The 16,604-nt window shown below is 36.9% G+C and overlaps 1 protein-coding gene across 9 annotated transcripts in view; it reads left to right on the top strand.

Annotated features, from left to right (window-relative positions):
• The window catches only part of SFMBT1 (Scm like with four mbt domains 1), a 112,687-nt gene that overhangs the window by 76,046 nt on the left and 20,037 nt on the right, over window positions 1-16,604 (top strand). For all 9 annotated transcript variants that reach the window (XM_019724283.2, XM_019724278.2, XM_019724280.2 and 6 more), the window contains 8 exons: window positions 2,719-2,807; window positions 4,251-4,497; window positions 5,182-5,276; window positions 5,863-5,964; window positions 7,364-7,514; window positions 9,557-9,639; window positions 14,119-14,245; window positions 15,284-15,397. In XM_019724283.2, the coding sequence (XP_019579842.1) occupies window positions 2,719-2,807; window positions 4,251-4,497; window positions 5,182-5,276; window positions 5,863-5,964; window positions 7,364-7,514; window positions 9,557-9,639; window positions 14,119-14,245; window positions 15,284-15,397 (1,008 nt within the window). The remainder of the gene's footprint in view (window positions 1-2,718; window positions 2,808-4,250; window positions 4,498-5,181; window positions 5,277-5,862; window positions 5,965-7,363; window positions 7,515-9,556; window positions 9,640-14,118; window positions 14,246-15,283; window positions 15,398-16,604) is intronic.

Here is a 16,604-nt window from a genome sequence, read left to right as displayed (position 1 = left end):
ATTTTCTCAAAATGAATGTGTGTGCATGAACTTTATTTTTTAACATAAATAAACATTTTTTTTTTTTTTAAGTAAAAGTGAATCAGTTTAAAAAGTCACCTGTGGGGAAAGAAGGGAATAGAATGAAGGGGACATGGATAGAAGCTAGAGTTGAATTTTGAACAATGTAAATATGTTATATAGCTGTAAAACAAAATGAAGTTTTAAAAAGCGTTTCCTAAAAAACAAAAGCATAATCAAAGAAATGTAACTATGAATGGAGCTTGTGAACTAACTACCCAGAGATGAACCATTTCAGTGACTTTTTTTTTTTAATTAAAGTTTATTGGGGTGACAATTATTAGTAAAGGTACATAGGTTTCAGGTGTACACTTCGGCAGTACATCTATATATCATATTGTGTGTTTACCACCCAGGGTCAGTGGCTTTTTATACAATAATTTGAACATATATCCCTAGTACAAAAAAAATTGCAAAAAAAATGTATAGTGTTTTTATTAATCATTGTTGATGGTAGAGTTGATGTTATTTTGGAATAATTATGTGTGTATTGTGAGATAAAGGAAATTAATAATTAAATGTGTAATTGAGAAATAGAATTTTCAGTATGAGAGAAAGGACACAGCTTAGATGAATAAAGTTAAGTAAAAATGCTGTCTTCATGAATTTGTATTGAAAGTGTCAATATGAACTCCTTATGTGATTTATCTTAAAATATAAAAAGAAGATATTTATTAGTTCTAGACACTGATAAGGCCGAGGAACACAAACTCTGTAACAATGAGCACCCTCAGCACTCTAATTATGATCTCTAAATACCATTTACACCAAAACAAATTAGGGCTCCTTGGAGACATAGCCAATTCCTGGACCGGAGTAGGAAATGTACAAGATGAGCTTGATACATCCTTTTATACCATGTGAAAAAGATATCAGTGACTATTTACTAGGGTCATGTCAAAAGGACTGAGGAGCCAACCTGAAGAGACTCCCTCTGGTTAAAGATGGGACAGTTTGACCATCAATACGACAAGAACTGCAGTGGCCTGAAACATACCATGTGTGACTTAGTCTGTAATTCCATAATGAAATTTTTAAACAAAACTGTCATTGGTTGCTTTTGGAGAATGCTAGGGAACCAGCTGATAATTTTGAAGGCTAGTAAATACGGGGAAAGAATAAAGAGAATTAAGCATATATCCTGCCTCTCTTTCTGATCTATACCTTAGGGTAGTAATCAAATAGTTGAAGAAGAGAAATTTTTCTTTGTAGAAGTATTTTGGTTAGTAAATGAACAAGGGATGATAGAAAATTACCATTTTTAGCCCTTAATGAATGATTGTATCTGTGTAGTGACCATTAAAAGCTACATCACAAAAGGAGAGACAACCAGACTGCATGTGCCTCTTGATAGGATTGCAATTCCACTTATGAAGTAGTCTTGCTCCTCTTTTCCCCAAGAGTCAAACCTGAATTTGATCAACCCTCTAGCTCTAAATACTGATTTATAGAAAATATTGAGGTCAGTGAAACACTGGTTACCGGGAGGCAGCCAGTAAAACCAGACTGAGGAAAACTACATAGAGGACAAAAGGCTGAGTCTCTCAACAAATATGCTACAAGAAAAAGAGAATGTAGGCTGAGGGAAGATAAGGAACATACAGATTAAAGGAGTTTTAGGCGATATATCAACCATTTGTGATAAATGGGTCTCATTTGCATCTTGATTTGATTGAGCAAATTGAAAAAAACCATTTATGAGATATTTGGAGAAATTTTAACATGGACTAAGATATTTGATGTTAAGGAATCATTGTTAATTTTTAAGGTGTAGTTATGTAAAAAATTATTTTGTTTTAGAAATATATACTGAGATTACATTGGATGAAATCATATGATATCAGGAATTGGCTTCTAAATAATCTATGGTTGGGTGGGGTGTGGAGTGTGTGAGGGTATAGATGAGATGTTGGCAAAGTATCTGTAAAAGACCAGATATAGTAAATATTTTAGACTTTACAGGGCCATGTGGTCCCTGGAACAGCTGCCCAACTCTACCTTTGTAGTATGAAAGTACCCACAAACAGTATGTAAACAGGCATGGCTATGTTCCAATAAAACTTTATTTACAAAAACAGATAGGCTGGATTTAGCCCACAGGTTATAGTTTGCTAACAGCTCCTGGTCTACATGGAAAAATTGACCATGAAGCGACAGTTGTTAAAGCAAGGGTACATGAGGATACATTATACTATTTTTCTCTACATATATATTTGAAAATTCCCATAATAAAAAATAAAGTAGGTACCTCTTAGATAAATTATAGCAACAGGGAGTTGGACCTATTATTCTCTTTGTTTTGCATATAACTCTTATTTAACTAACCAGGAAGTCCTGTGTTTCCCCGAAAATAAGACCGGGTCTTATAAAGTTTTGCTCCAAAAGACACACTAGGGCTTATGTTCAGGGGATGTCGTCCTGAAAAATCATGCTAGGGCTTATTTTTTGGTTTGATCTTATTTTTGAGGAAATACGGTAGTTCTATCTAGAGGAGGATTTTTGTTTTAAGCTTTCAAGGAAGCAATATGTTGGACTGTTAGATACTAAAATCACAAGTGCATCTCTAAACCATTTTCACTGTATTCTGTTGAGTTGAGTTGAGTTTCTCTGTGTTCCGGGGCTGACACGAGTAACCACTCCTTTTATCCCCTGACCCAGGCATCAGAGATAAGGTGTCCGACTGGGAAGCGTTCCTGCGGCAGAGCCTGACAGGAGCGTGCAGTCCTCCTGTCCCGCTGCTCGACGGCGTGAGTCATGCTACTTGCAGAATCAGTGGAAACCCTTCTAATCCTTAGTGATACTTACTTCCTGTCCAAGGAATCTTAAAATTGGTTACTCCTTTATTACCCCAAGGCAAATAAGCATTATTACTACAGACATAGGCAAGGGTTTTGGGAGGTTTAAACTTACCCTCTGAGGTTGCACGCTGTGGCTTGCTGTAGTGTTCTGAATTAGTTGCTTGTGCTTTTGATGTCATATCCAAGAAGGCTTTGCTTAACTCAAGGTCATGAAGACATACTCCTATATTTTCTTCTAAATGTTTTATAGTTTTAGCTTTTATATTTAATTCTCTGATCTGCTTATATTTGCCTGTAAAACTTGATTGGTGAACACTCTTATTTCAAGCTGATCTTTATGTTTTAGACTCATTGTATTCTGTTTAGTCAGGGCTTGGCACATACTAAACACTCAGTGAAATTTGAATTAATGAATGAATCATGAACAAATGAATTAATAAATATCCTACTCCACATTGACCTTGATTCTGCCATCCTAATCTTTAGCTGTGAACGTGTTCCTCTATTTGTTCGTGTTCTTTTGCATATATATGAATATGTAGGTGTCACAGAGCAGTTCTTATTAGGAAAAAAAATTAAGAAATGGTTAAGTGATGATGTTGGAATCAGGATCCCTTTTTATTCTTTATTATAGCTTTTAATATATATCTACAGAGTGAAAATTAAACTCCCCCCTCCCATCATTGTAATCAAGATGCCTACTGTGTTCATAAGAACATTGTTGTGAAATGAGTGAAAAATCAGAAACTGAAATGCCATCAGTAGATAAGTGGATAAATTACTGCCCATTGTAATAATCAATAAATCAAGAATATCAATAAAACAGTTTAAAAGAATGAGGAAGATTTATATGTGCTACAATAGAAAGAGAGCTCTGATATATTAAGTGACAAATTGAAAAACAGTATACAGTGCTCCTATTTTTCAAAAAAATATGAGAGAGAGAGGTGTGGATGTTGACTTGTGTGTAAAAAACCCAGTCTCAGAGTGTATGCTAAAGTGTTTATTGTATTTCTTTCTTGGCGGTGGGATTGTGGGGGATTTTGACTTTATAATCATGTTTGATTTGATTTTTTCTTTAATAATGATCATATTTGCTTTTACAATGATATTTTAAAACTTCTTACTAGATGAAACTATATAACACAGTCCTAGAGATAGAGATCTGTTAGGATAGTTTTATTGCATTATAGGTAGATTTTCTTTAAGACAAACATTTTTATATCACCTATAAATTATACTGTAGTATTTTGTGTGATAGTAGGCAATTCAGTGTCACTGACTTTGGGTAAAAATGTAAAGGCTAGTTTGAGATCATTTAAAACTTGACTTTTTAAAATATCATGTTAAGTCTTATATTTAATCATTTCACTTTTTTTTTTTTACCTACAGCTCCGTAATGGGAAGAATCCTTTAGATCTCATTGCTCCAGGTTCCAGGCTAGAATGTCAAGCTTTCCAGGACTCTTTAAGCACTTGGATTGTTACTGTAGTCGAAAACATTGGGGGAAGGCTGAAACTGCGTTATGAAGGACTTGAAAGTTCTGACAATTTTGAACATTGGTTGTATTACTTGCATCCGTTTCTTCATCATGTTGGTTGGGCAGCTCAACAGGGATATGAACTTCAGCCCCCATTAGGTGAAGAATAATACAACATTTTTCTTTTAACTATTACATTATTGTTATTATTTTTATTAATATCTATGAGACTGAAAAATGCATTATTTTGTGTATTACAAAACCCTTTGTTACTTTGCATAATAGAGATATTGCAAAAATGTATATGGAGTTGTTAAATGCCTATTTTTCTTTTGGTTTTATTGCGTTTATAATTTGCTGCACATATTAATATATGTACCTCATAGACTTCTGCCCCAACTCATACTGACTTCTTACCAAAATTAAAGAAAAATTCCCTAGGTAACATTCATAAAGGTACAGGAGAAGACAAGTCTTGGGTTCAAAGTAAATTGTCGATTAAAAGAAATTCCAATAATATTAAAACTAGAGTTACTGGTTAAATCAGTTTGCATTTATTATTACGTGCCCCAGTTTGGATGTTGTTTTATGTTAGTTTTTGATTACAGCAATCCTTCTGCTCGCAGTATAAGTTTTTTTTCCCATGCTTAACTACTCAGACTCTGAACGGAGGAGACAAGTACTGAAGTTAAGGCGCAGGTTCTTTGAGTGAAGATGGTATAAGTGGGCTTTTTCTTTTCCCAGTGGAAAGTGACTGTTTTGTTTATGTGAATGCTTTCAGAATAGTTATAAAGTGTGTCAGTTCTGCCATCATTTAAAGCATCTTGTTTTGTTTTATTAAAGCCATCAGACATCTGAAAAATGAGGCTGAGTGGCAAGAGATCTTGGCCAAAGTCAAAGAGGAGGAGGAAGAGCCATTACCATCTTACTTATTTAAGGTAAAAACAAAAACAAGTAAAGCAATTTGCAGGAGGTGCAAAGCATAAAATAACCCCTGGAGTCAGTGAGAGTGTTGTGGCCTCTGCAGGAGGGGAGCAGTTTGAAGGCTAGAGTGATGGTCATCCTTTTCTTCTTCTAAAAGTAGTCCAGGTTTTCTCCCACAATTCTCTTAAAGTGTTTGCAGTCTTAACTATCGTGTTTCCCCGAAAATAAGACTGGGTTTTATATTAATTTTCACTCCAAAAGACACATTAGGGCTTATGTTCGGGGGATGTCATCCTGAAAAATCATGCTAGGGCTTATTTTCCGGTTGGGTCCTGTTTTCGGGGAAACGTGATACATAGCCCTGACTTGTTATCACATAAACTTGGTTTTCCTCCGTTGGCCCTTGTATTCCAAATGTAGAGAGTAGGAGTGCTTCCTGAGGTTTTATTCCTCAATAATTTTTTTCCAGGGAAGAAAATTACAGGATTAGGTTATTTACCAGAAGCATTATTTTAATTAGAGTATTATTCAGCTATATATAAGTATAAAATTAATGTGAAAATACTATATTTTTATTTCCTCTTGGTGTTTGCATTTCAGGACAAACAAGTGACTGGCACACATTCATTCTCTGTAAATATGAAATTAGAAGCTGTGGACCCCTGGTCTCCTTTTGGGATCTTTCCTGCTACAGTTGTTAAGGTAAAACAGGGGCAACTCTCTTGATAAGAATTCCTCTCAGGCTGACTGGATTAAGAAATCGATAGTATTTTGAACTTCAGGCTCTACTAATCCAACCCATTGTTTTCTCCTAAGCTGTGAGGCTAGAATTACTTCTGTGCACATTTTGAATTTGTATGGTCCAGTTCTCCATTCATTCTTCTGATCTTGGTCTCCCCAGCCAACCAAAGCCTGAACACCATAGTAATGGGGGGCATGTTTTGGGGGCAGACCTAGCTGTACATGAGTAGAGGAGGTTTCACCAGCAGGTGGGCCATGATATCTGAACAGTATGGAGGCAGGCAGTGTCATCAGTGTCCGGCCAGGTGAAAGGCTTCTTGAGGTGAGGAGGTGTGTGCCGAGCAGGTGATTAGGGTCACGAAATCTGACAGTAGAATTGCTCTAGCCATGGATTCAGATTCAGATTTTAATCTTTTGGAAGACTGACAATAGTACTGCTCTTGTTAGGAGTAACCACAAGAACTGGGCAGGTTGTCAAGGCCCAGTTACTTAGTTACTAGAACTGAAGCGTAAGGTAAAGGATTTCAGTTAAAAGCCCATTGACTGAAAGTGGAGCCAAAAATCAAGTATGACTAGAGGAATAGTTGCTTGGATGCTGAATTGTCTGACCCGTTAAGATATAAATTTTCCTTGTCTTGGAAGAAGATTATTCTTAGAATAAGGAGGAGTTCTGATCCTACAGCGGCGTAAGACGGCCCTATCTGGAGTATGAAGGGCAGTGGCGGGGGGAAGGAGCCAGAGGAGGCACATAAAACCTTTTCTTTGACATTTAAAACTAGACTAGGATCTGAAAATCTTAATGTAGTGGTATACTTGACTCTTCATTAAGCCTAAACTAAATTTTGTTTGGAGCCAAAACACTTGGATTTGAATCCAGATTCTGCCGCTTCCTGGCTGCATAACATTGGGCAAGTTATTTAACCTCTTTTAAAATTTAGTTTCTTTATCTATAAAATACGGTTGATAATGGTACCAACCTCATTAGATTGTTAGGAAGATTAAAATTGAATTAATACTTTAAAAGCCTTGAAAGACAGTGCCTGACACAGAGATAATATTTATTGAGTGCATGGTATTATTATTAATACCCATTGTAGCTGTGAACTTTTGTAACATGTTTGGCTATGCCAAGGAAATGACATATATATGTGTGTACACACATACATACCCACACACGCACCCATAAAACCATTCATCTATTTTATCTGTTAAATTGTATGTACACAGACACACACACACACATAAAACCATTTGTCTGTTTTATATGTTAAATGGTATGAATTGTATGTATACACACTCACACACACACACACACACCCATCAAACCATTCGTCTGTTTCACCTGTTAAATTGTACACAGGTTTTCGATGAGAGGTACTTTCTGGTAGAAATGGATGACTTGAGACCGGAGAGACGTGCGAGGCGATCTTTTGTGTGTCATGCTGACAGTCCTGGCATTTTCCCTGCGCAGTGGAGTCTGAAGAATGGTTTACACATCAGCCCCCCTCCTGGTATGCATTCGTATAGTGCGTTGTTCACTGGGAACTTACCTTTGAAATGAGATTCATTAGATGGCATCACCTGGGCATTTTGTCCCTCTTTCTCCTCATGCCCCAGCCCATGCTTAACATTTTGGGGACCTAAGACAAGTGTAAATGAAGGCCTAGGTTCCATATATTTACAAATTTGAAAGTTATAAATTAAGCTAAGCTATTAAGTAAAGTATGTTTGATCTATCTACCTTGACAAATGTATCCTCATAACAGCCTGGTTCCATGCAGGTTCCTTAGTTCATTCCCTCTGGTATCTGTTGGGAGGTCACAGAGGGGTGGGAGTAGGATGTACAGTGAGTGTTGGGAGCTGGCTTATGAGAAGGGACCTTAGAGCCAGAAACAGGAGGTAGATTTTTGGTGATTTTTAGGTTTCTGGGACTCATCTTGGAGGGATACTTTTTGGACTCCAGAGAGAGGTTTGTGGTCAAGAGTAGGATACAGAAAGGCTAAGGTAGGAAAGTAGCAGCTCTTTTTCTGATGTTTGTAACTTTGCAAAATACAGCCTTTGACCCGTTAGTCAAGGCTCATAAATATGACTTAGTTGAGCTTGACTGAAATTTTTAATATTTTTTAAATTGGAGTATTTGGAATGTCAGGGTTTATCTGATTTTTATATCAGAAAACCAGATTATTTGATTGGTAGTCTATGTATCCTTTGTTAGTAGCCTTTTGGTAAAGCACAGTTTTACTTTCAAATGGTGACTGCTGGAATCGGGGCTGAAAGTGCTGTTTTGTGTTAGCAGGAGTCACAAACTCAGAACCTTTGCCTTCCATTCAGCCTTCATTCATCCAACAAACATTTATGAAATATTTGCTTATGAGCCAGGCATTGGGCTTGTCTCTGGGGAGACAAGTGAGTATGACACAGTTTTTTCAAGGAGCAAATAAGGAAAAAGAGTAACAGAGTCTCACATGTTTTTCTCCATCAGTGAACAGAGAGTAGGAAGAGCCTGCCTGATGGTGATGGTGGTGGGGGACACATCTACAGGAGGAAGGTCTTGTTTTGCAGGAAGGCTCTGGATATCCCAAGTTCTTTATCCTGCCTGTTGCCTTTGTGTGAAAAGAAAAAAACAATTATTAAAGATACTGGAGCTTTCAGCATTGTCATAGATGACCTAATTGTTTGTAAATAAAGGAAAGTAGCAGATTATGTAATTGAAAATGTCAGATAATTTACTGTGAGGAATTGAGGTAGAGGCAGAGGGAGAGCATGATGCCAATCTCAGTTGGGCAGAAGAGGTGATTGCAGGGGCTGTTTGGCTGTAGGATGGCATAGTCTTGAGTAAGCCACTTGGTGCCCGTGAAACACTGAGCTCTGCAGAGCAGAGAGCAGGTCAGACGCAACAGGCCCAGTCCAGCTCCTCGCACACAGATATACAGGCTTTTACCAAGATCCTTGGTAGATTTAAGAGGGGATTTAAGCTCAACATTTTTCTGAAATGAATTTATGATTCAAGTTATAAGAGCACTGAGATTCTGTAGAACACGAATCTGACAACAGTGCCGAGAATGTTGTATCTGTAGGAACTAAGATATGTTTAAGGAAATAGCTTTATGAAAGAAAGAAAAAAGTTTTCACTGGTTAAATAGTACTGAAGATTATTTGCTGTCTCTTTTCTTTTAGAGCCTAAGTCATAATAGTATTCATAATAAGATTGGATTTATTGGTACAAATTAAATCCAGTCATAACTGTCTTAAATTCTTTTGGTCAATTGCCAGCAAATAATCATATAAAATATTGCTCAAAATACATGCATCGTTTGAAACGTGAAAGTTTTAAAATTTAGCCAAGGAATTTTATTGTCTTGTTATATAGTTTGACCACATTTGCTCTGTTTTATAAAATTAACAATGCTTTGGATTTATAAGGTGTTTTTCCCCTCTCTAAAATGATCATAGTCCTCATATGAGCGAAATTAGAAGTGGTGGATACCTGACGGTGCGGTGAAGCAAGGCAGGCATGTGTAGTATGAATCATGGTTCTTTTGTCCTTCCCTAGGCTACCCAGGCCAGGACTTTGATTGGGCTGACTACCTCAAACAGTGTGGTGCTGAAGCTGCTCCCCAGAGGTGCTTCCCGCCGGTGAGAAGCCCCCGCCCCATGGCCACTATTCAGGGCTGTCGCCTGTGCTTCCCATGAGTATTACTCTGAAGTCAATCCTCACTCAACCCAAATAAGCTTCTTGTTGATTGTAATAAAATGGTTCAAGGAAAAAATTCATTCACTGCAGAAGTTAATTTGTTAATTTGCTTAGTAAAGTGTGTCAATTTTATTTTTTATTAGCTGAAATCATATGAATTTAAAGTTTTAGTTCACAATTATTTTTAATGGTTTAATAATATGAAAAAAGGTTTAAATATTAAGTGGAGGAAAATTGTTAAACTTACTTAAAAATACTTCTATTAAAATAATGCATGCACATGGTTTACAAGTGAAACAGCAGTAAAAAGTCAGGACATAAGACAACAGTTCCCTGTCGTACCCTTTTCCACAGTCTCCCTTCCCACAAGTATTCACTTCCTAGTCTTCTGTTGTTCTGATAGTTATACTCCTTATTTTCAAAATAATACGCTATCTTTTGAGTCATTAATTGTGAACATGTCTGTTGGTTCTACATTATGGTAAATGAGTATTTAGCTATTTTATATTACTTTTCTTCTCTCTCTTACCCCAACCTCTTCTTTCTATTAAAGTTATATTACAATTTTGGGTTAAATCTGAATTGGGTTATTATTCACAGCTGAGCACTGTAGTATTTTACAATTGTTTCCTTTTTTTATTTGTCCTCAAGTTAATCATTGCCTGTTTTTGATAGCTTAATTTTCTTTCTTTTTTTTTTTTTCACAGTTTAATGATTACTGAGTATGGATTTTTTTTTTTTCAGTTTGTCTTTTTTATTTTTATTTATTTATTTTTATTAGTTTCAGGTGCACAAGACAAAGCAAAACTTAGACGTTTATCATTTATATCCCTCACACTGTGTGAACCCCCCTCCCCCATCCACTATCCCTCTGTAGGTTCCCCAAATTAATTTTCAAACCCCCATGACCATCTTGTGGTTACCGACTATTTTTCAAAACCTCTCACCTTCCCCTTATCCCCACCCCCCCGCCCCTCTAGCAACCCTCTGTTTTTCCTCCATGTTTCCAAAACTGTCTCTGATTAGTTCATTCACTTATTCTTTTCTTTAGATTCTGCATATAAGTGAGATCATATGGTATTTGTCTTTCTCTTTCTGACTTATTTCACTTAACATAATGTTCTCTAGGTCCATCCATGTTGTTGCAAATGGTAAGATTTCTTTGTTTTATTGCTGGTTCTTCCCACATCTTCCAATAGCCTTTTTTTTTTTTTTTTAAAGGAGGGCGCAGCTCAAAGTGGCTCATGCGGGGATCAAACCAGCAACCTGGTGTTAGTAGCAACGTGCTCTAACCAACTGAGCTAACCGGCAGCCCAGTAGGCTTTCATGTCTATTTCCACAAAGGCAGTCACATTAGGAAATCTGTCATCCCCCCACACACCTTTATGAAATTGAATTTATTTGAGAGGTGGGAGAGATGTGAATAATATATGCAGAAGTTCCCTTATCTGACTGTCAGACAGATAATTAGTGGGTTAATTGAAAGTCAGATAAATCAAGGAATCATCTTTTGATGAAACAGTCTATTTTAATTTAAGATGTATAAATATGCATTCATTTGCTAATCATTTTGTAAGGCTTTTCCTTTGAGTATAGATTGTCAACTACTGTTCCCTTGAGTCTTTTCTTACATAAATTACATTTAACATATACCCTATGATTTTCAGTAGAATGACAACTTTGATACTTTGAAACAATATGAATGCAGATTCCTTATGCAACTAATCACTTCTGCAGGTGTCTCAAGTTCTGCAGTTAGCACGTGTTGCTTTGGCTCCATCTACCTGGGAAATGGGCCCTGAGTGAGATGATTGTGCAGAACACAAGCACCATTGCCCCTGTGCCTGGGTCATAGTCCCTTGTCTAGGGCTAAAGACTCAAATAGCCTCCCTGTAGCATTTCCCAGAAGTCTCTTTGGTCCAACTAGACCTGTGTATTTTTTTTCCTAGTTAAAGTTATTTATTTATTTATTTATTTATTTATTTATTTATTTATTTATTTATTTTGTATTTTAGGGTAGAAAGGTTAAACTGCAATATGTTCTCTAGTCATGTTTTCTTTTCCTCACATCCATGGCCACTCAGATAACCCTGATGTAGGAAATCTGTCATTTCTAATATTTTCTTACAGACATCCTTCTTAGCAACTGCCGTTCTCTCTCTCCCTCGGTGGGCTGCTCTCTAGGCTTACTGTGTAGTTTTAATCCTAGAACCTGCTCTTCACTGCACCGAAGAAATTGACTCCCCCCTTTCTTAAGATTTGGGATTATTTTATATCTGTTTTTGTTTGTTTGTTTGTTTGTTTTTTGGTGTACCTGTTTTGTGTATCTCATGGTCTCCTCTTTCTTGACTTGGTTTCCTCCCTCGTTTTGATGGAGCCTGTCTCAGTAGCTTTCTGAAATGGGATGCAAAGGAGGTACATTTTGTAGACTTTGCATATTTGAAAATGTCTTCATTCTACTAACTTGATTATTTGGCTCAATGTGGAATTTTTGGTCAGAGGTTATTTTACTTGAGAATTGACACTACTCAGTTGTTTTCTGTCTTCCAATGTTGCTGTCCAGAAGTTGAAAGCCATTCTTATTCTTGACCTTGAGTAGACGATCTGCCTTTTACTCCCTTTCTGGAGGGTTATAGAATCTCTTTCTCACCAGGTTTCACAGTGAGGCGCTGTGGCATGTCCACATACTGTGTTCTCAGTGAGCACATTCTCTGGGGACACTCATGTCTATCTGTGCTAGGACGTTCTCTTGAATCTCTTCTTGGATTTCCTTCCTTCTATTTTCTCTCTTCTCTTTTTCTAGAATTTTATTTGTATGAATTTTATTTGGATCAGACCTCTGCTTTTCTTATCTTTTTTGTCCTGTTTCCTGTTTCTTAGTCTTTTGGCTTTGCTTGCTGGAAGGTTTCCTGAACTTTATCTTTCAACCTTTCTTTTGATTTTTAATATCACGTTTTTGATTTTCCAGGACTATTACTATACTCTGAATATTTGCTTTTAATAACATATTATTCTGTATTAAGGATGTAATAGTTTTTCTTATCACGTAGCAGATATTAATTACCCCTGCCTTTTGGAAGTTTTCTTGCATAATCGGTTTTCTCCAAGTTGCTTTTTTTGTCTGTTTTTGTCTCTAACTTTCACATCTTAAGATGTCTGGTAATTCTTGATTGTTTGCTTATATTTAAGAATGGGAGACTAAAAGAAGAAGCTAATTGGAAGTTCTGAGTATGTTGGTGGGGCTTGTCAACCGTGAACTTCTCTATCGGGTAGAATCTGGGTGGTCATTTGTTGGGGACAACTAAATCCATATCTTGATGTGTTTCTTTATGGGCTTACGTTACTACAAGAAGTCTCTTCCAGTCGCTTGCTTGGAGAATAGAGGCAAGGGCTGGACCTCTCACATTCCACCTGCAAACCCCTGTTTGGGGCACTGCATACATGCCCTCAGCTGTTCCTGTGTCCTGCTGCCCAGGGATCTTGTGTGTTAACCTCTCTGGAAGACAAATCTCATCTTCTGTAGGGGAGAGGCAGGGAAAGTTGCCCTGGATGTGAAGTGAAGGAACCAACAGCATAACCTAAGTGCTTCTTAAATGTTTTCAACAAATCTTTTTATTTTGACTATTTATTTTCCACTTCTTATTGTCTAGTACTCGGTGCTGCCAGTTCTTAGCTTTCTTCACTGCCAGCCTGGATTCACATTTCTTTAATCAGCTAAGTTCTAAACGCTATTCTCACGTTTAGCTTATAAAATTTCTCCTCTCCCATTATATCCACCCTAGTACGTTTATGTCTTTAAAAAAACACAATATATTTTTAGTGAGTTTTCGGAAGAGAGAACAATGAAATACAGAAAGTCAGTTCTTTATTTTGACCCAGAAGGTGCAAATTTTAAAAATATATTTTAAATGACCCCTTTCTCTTGTTAATAAGCATTATTTATCCTGACTGCCTTTTATGATACACATAGAAATAGGAACCAGGCAGTTTATTGTATGACAGGACCCTGTATGGGTGGGGAAGCAAAACCAGCAGTGGTTGAAGAGCCATTTGGTTCAGAACACAGAGCCTTAGGTACTTAATTTTATTGAAACCTCATAATAACCCAGTGAGATAGGTGTTCTCAGTGTCAGCTGATGGATGGTGAAACTGAGGCAAAAAGAAGTTACACAGCTTGAAAGGTACACAGAAGGTAGGTCACACAGATTGCTACCTGTGTGCAGGGATATCTGACTTCACAGACTGCCTATAACATCAAGAGAGACAGACATTTTTCCTTTGGTTCATTAAGAAATAAAGCAAAATAAATGTATAGCCTTAAAGTGTTACTCTAGGATTAAATATTACTTGAAAAAGGTGTCTCAGATGAACACATGAGGTATACTTAGTATGTATTTGGATTTGATTCATTTATTTTCTAGACAATTTCTGAGCATGAATTTAAGGAGAACATGAAGCTAGAGGCAGTGAACCCTCTTCTCCCCGAAGAAGTATGCATTGCTACCATTACTGCAGTGAGGGGCTCTTACCTGTGGCTCCAGCTGGAGGGTAAGTGCCAGGGCCCCGGAGAAGCCTTCCTGAGGCCACTCTTCTTTGCCTTTCCTGCCCACCCCTGTAATGGGACTTGCTAAACTTCATCGAGTAGCTGAATAGGGGTCTTGTTCAGAGTCTTCTAATTTATAATGCAAGATTCTAAGCTAAAAATTTATTTTCCTGTCCTTGACTTCCAAATTTTAGGAAATGAATGTGAATAAAAAGCCTTCAGTACAGAGTCCCCTATTTTCTTGAAGGGGAAATAATTAAGTCAAATAGCATATATTTTGATGTGACCAAAATATGAGCATTAATAACTAGCTATTTCAGAGATAATATTTTGGTTGCCCCTAACCATTAGAACCAAAAAAATATGTAAAATAAAAAAGACACATTATACTGAAAGTGTAATATTCAACAATTGGACAGCTTTGTGTACAGAAAGCACTGTGTGAGTACTCAGTGCTGCAGTTACTGTTGTATGCCCTGGGTTTCATTTTTATTCAGCTGCCAAATAGACTCAGTACCTACTGTTTCCAGTTTGTAGAATTGGCATTTAATACAGATGTCAAAGACAGTATTAAATATAGATGTTTGTGCAGCCCCTGTTGAACAACTTGCCTACTTCACTTCCTGATTTAAATTCACTAGTCTACCTTTTGGCTTGTCCCCAAGTATTACAACTGATGTTCTCATTGAGTAGAACTGTCACTTTTGTCTTTGTTTTCCAGTTATTTCATGGAGTTGACTATGATATTGTCAACCATCTGAATGATACTACTGGTACTTCCAGTTGCTTATTTGCTGTTCCCTAACTAAAGGGTCACACTGTATGTTTACTATCCATTTTGGTCTTTATACAGTTATGCATGGGAGAAAGTTTACTTTTTTTCTTACTGTTTGTCACACGTAAATAAGTTATGGCTTCTGTGTAAAAGGAACTTGTTCAAGAGACTTTGTGTTACTACAACAGTAGACATGATTATCTATGAAGTAGTTTATGAAGAAGGCTATTTAATGGTCTAAAATTTTTTTTTTTTTTAATTTAAACAGGTTCTAAGAAGCCCATACCTGAATGTATTGTGAGTGTGGAATCCATGGATATATTTCCTCTGGGCTGGTGTGAAACCAATGGCCATCCCCTCAGTGCTCCTCGCCGAGCACGAGGTACTTGTCATCTATTTCTGGGTCAGCGGGTTGATTGTTCAATAATCTGTTGTGTGACAGCTGACAATTAGCCTGAATCGGGATATTTCAGAGAAAAACAAAGTGATGTTCTGGTTATCTATTCTGCATAGGAAATTATTTTTCACAGCAAACATTTATTATCTTACAGTTTCTGTGGGTTGAGAATCCAGGCACAACTTAGCCGGGTCCTCTGGCTCTGAGTCTCTCACAAGGCTGTGATCAAGCTGTCAGCCAGCACCCTAGTCATTTCAAGGCCCAACTGGGGGAGGATCTGCTCCCAAGTTTACGCAGATGATTGTTGGCAACAGTACATTTCCTCTTGGGCTGTTGGACTGAGGGCCTCCATTCCTTGCTGGCTATTGGTTGGAGGCTTCCCTCAATTTCTTGCCACGTAGGCCTCTTCATAGGACAGTTGGCTTCCATCAGCCAGCAAGTGAGAAAGTAAGAGAGGTTGAGCAAGATGCAAGCCAGAGTATTTCTGTAACCTAATGTTCAAAGTGACATCCAATGCCCTTTTAAAAAGTTTTATTTAGATACCATTTATATAACATAAAATTTGCTTTGTTAAAGTACAGCAGGTTCTCAAATAACATCAATTTGTTCAATGCTGTTTCATTATAATATTCATGAGCTATCATAGGAACTTTTAACTCTTGTTTATATTAGTATTCCTGTGGTAAAATTGGTTTCATTATACATTGTTTCACTTAAAGTTGCAGAGCCTATCTACAGTGTTGAGGACTTACTGTATACATTTCAGTGGTTTTTAGTATATTCAGAGTTGTGGAACTAACATCAGAGTCAATATGAGAACATTTCATCATCTCAGAAGAAACCCGTACTCCTTAGCAATCAGTCACCTCTTTACCTCCTGACCTCCAGTCCCAGGCAACAATAATCTAATTTCCATCTCTATAGATTTGCCTGTTCTGGACATTTCTTATAAATGGAATCATACAATATGTGGTCTTTGTGACTGCTTTTACTTAGCATAATGTTTTCAGAGTTTATTTATTGTTGTAGTATGTATCAATACTTCATTCCTTTATATTTCTGAATAATATTCCATTGTATAGGTATAGTACGTTTTGTTTTTCCATGCATCAGTTGATAGACATTTGGATTGTTTCCATTTAGCTGTTATGAATAATGCTGCTGTGAACATTTGTGTACAGGTTTTTTTATA

This window comes from Rhinolophus sinicus, linkage group LG10 (genome assembly GCF_036562045.2).
Source record: "Rhinolophus sinicus isolate RSC01 linkage group LG10, ASM3656204v1, whole genome shotgun sequence".
Taxonomy (NCBI): Eukaryota; Metazoa; Chordata; class Mammalia; order Chiroptera; family Rhinolophidae; genus Rhinolophus; species Rhinolophus sinicus.
This window is presented reverse-complemented; position numbering and strand designations above follow the sequence as displayed.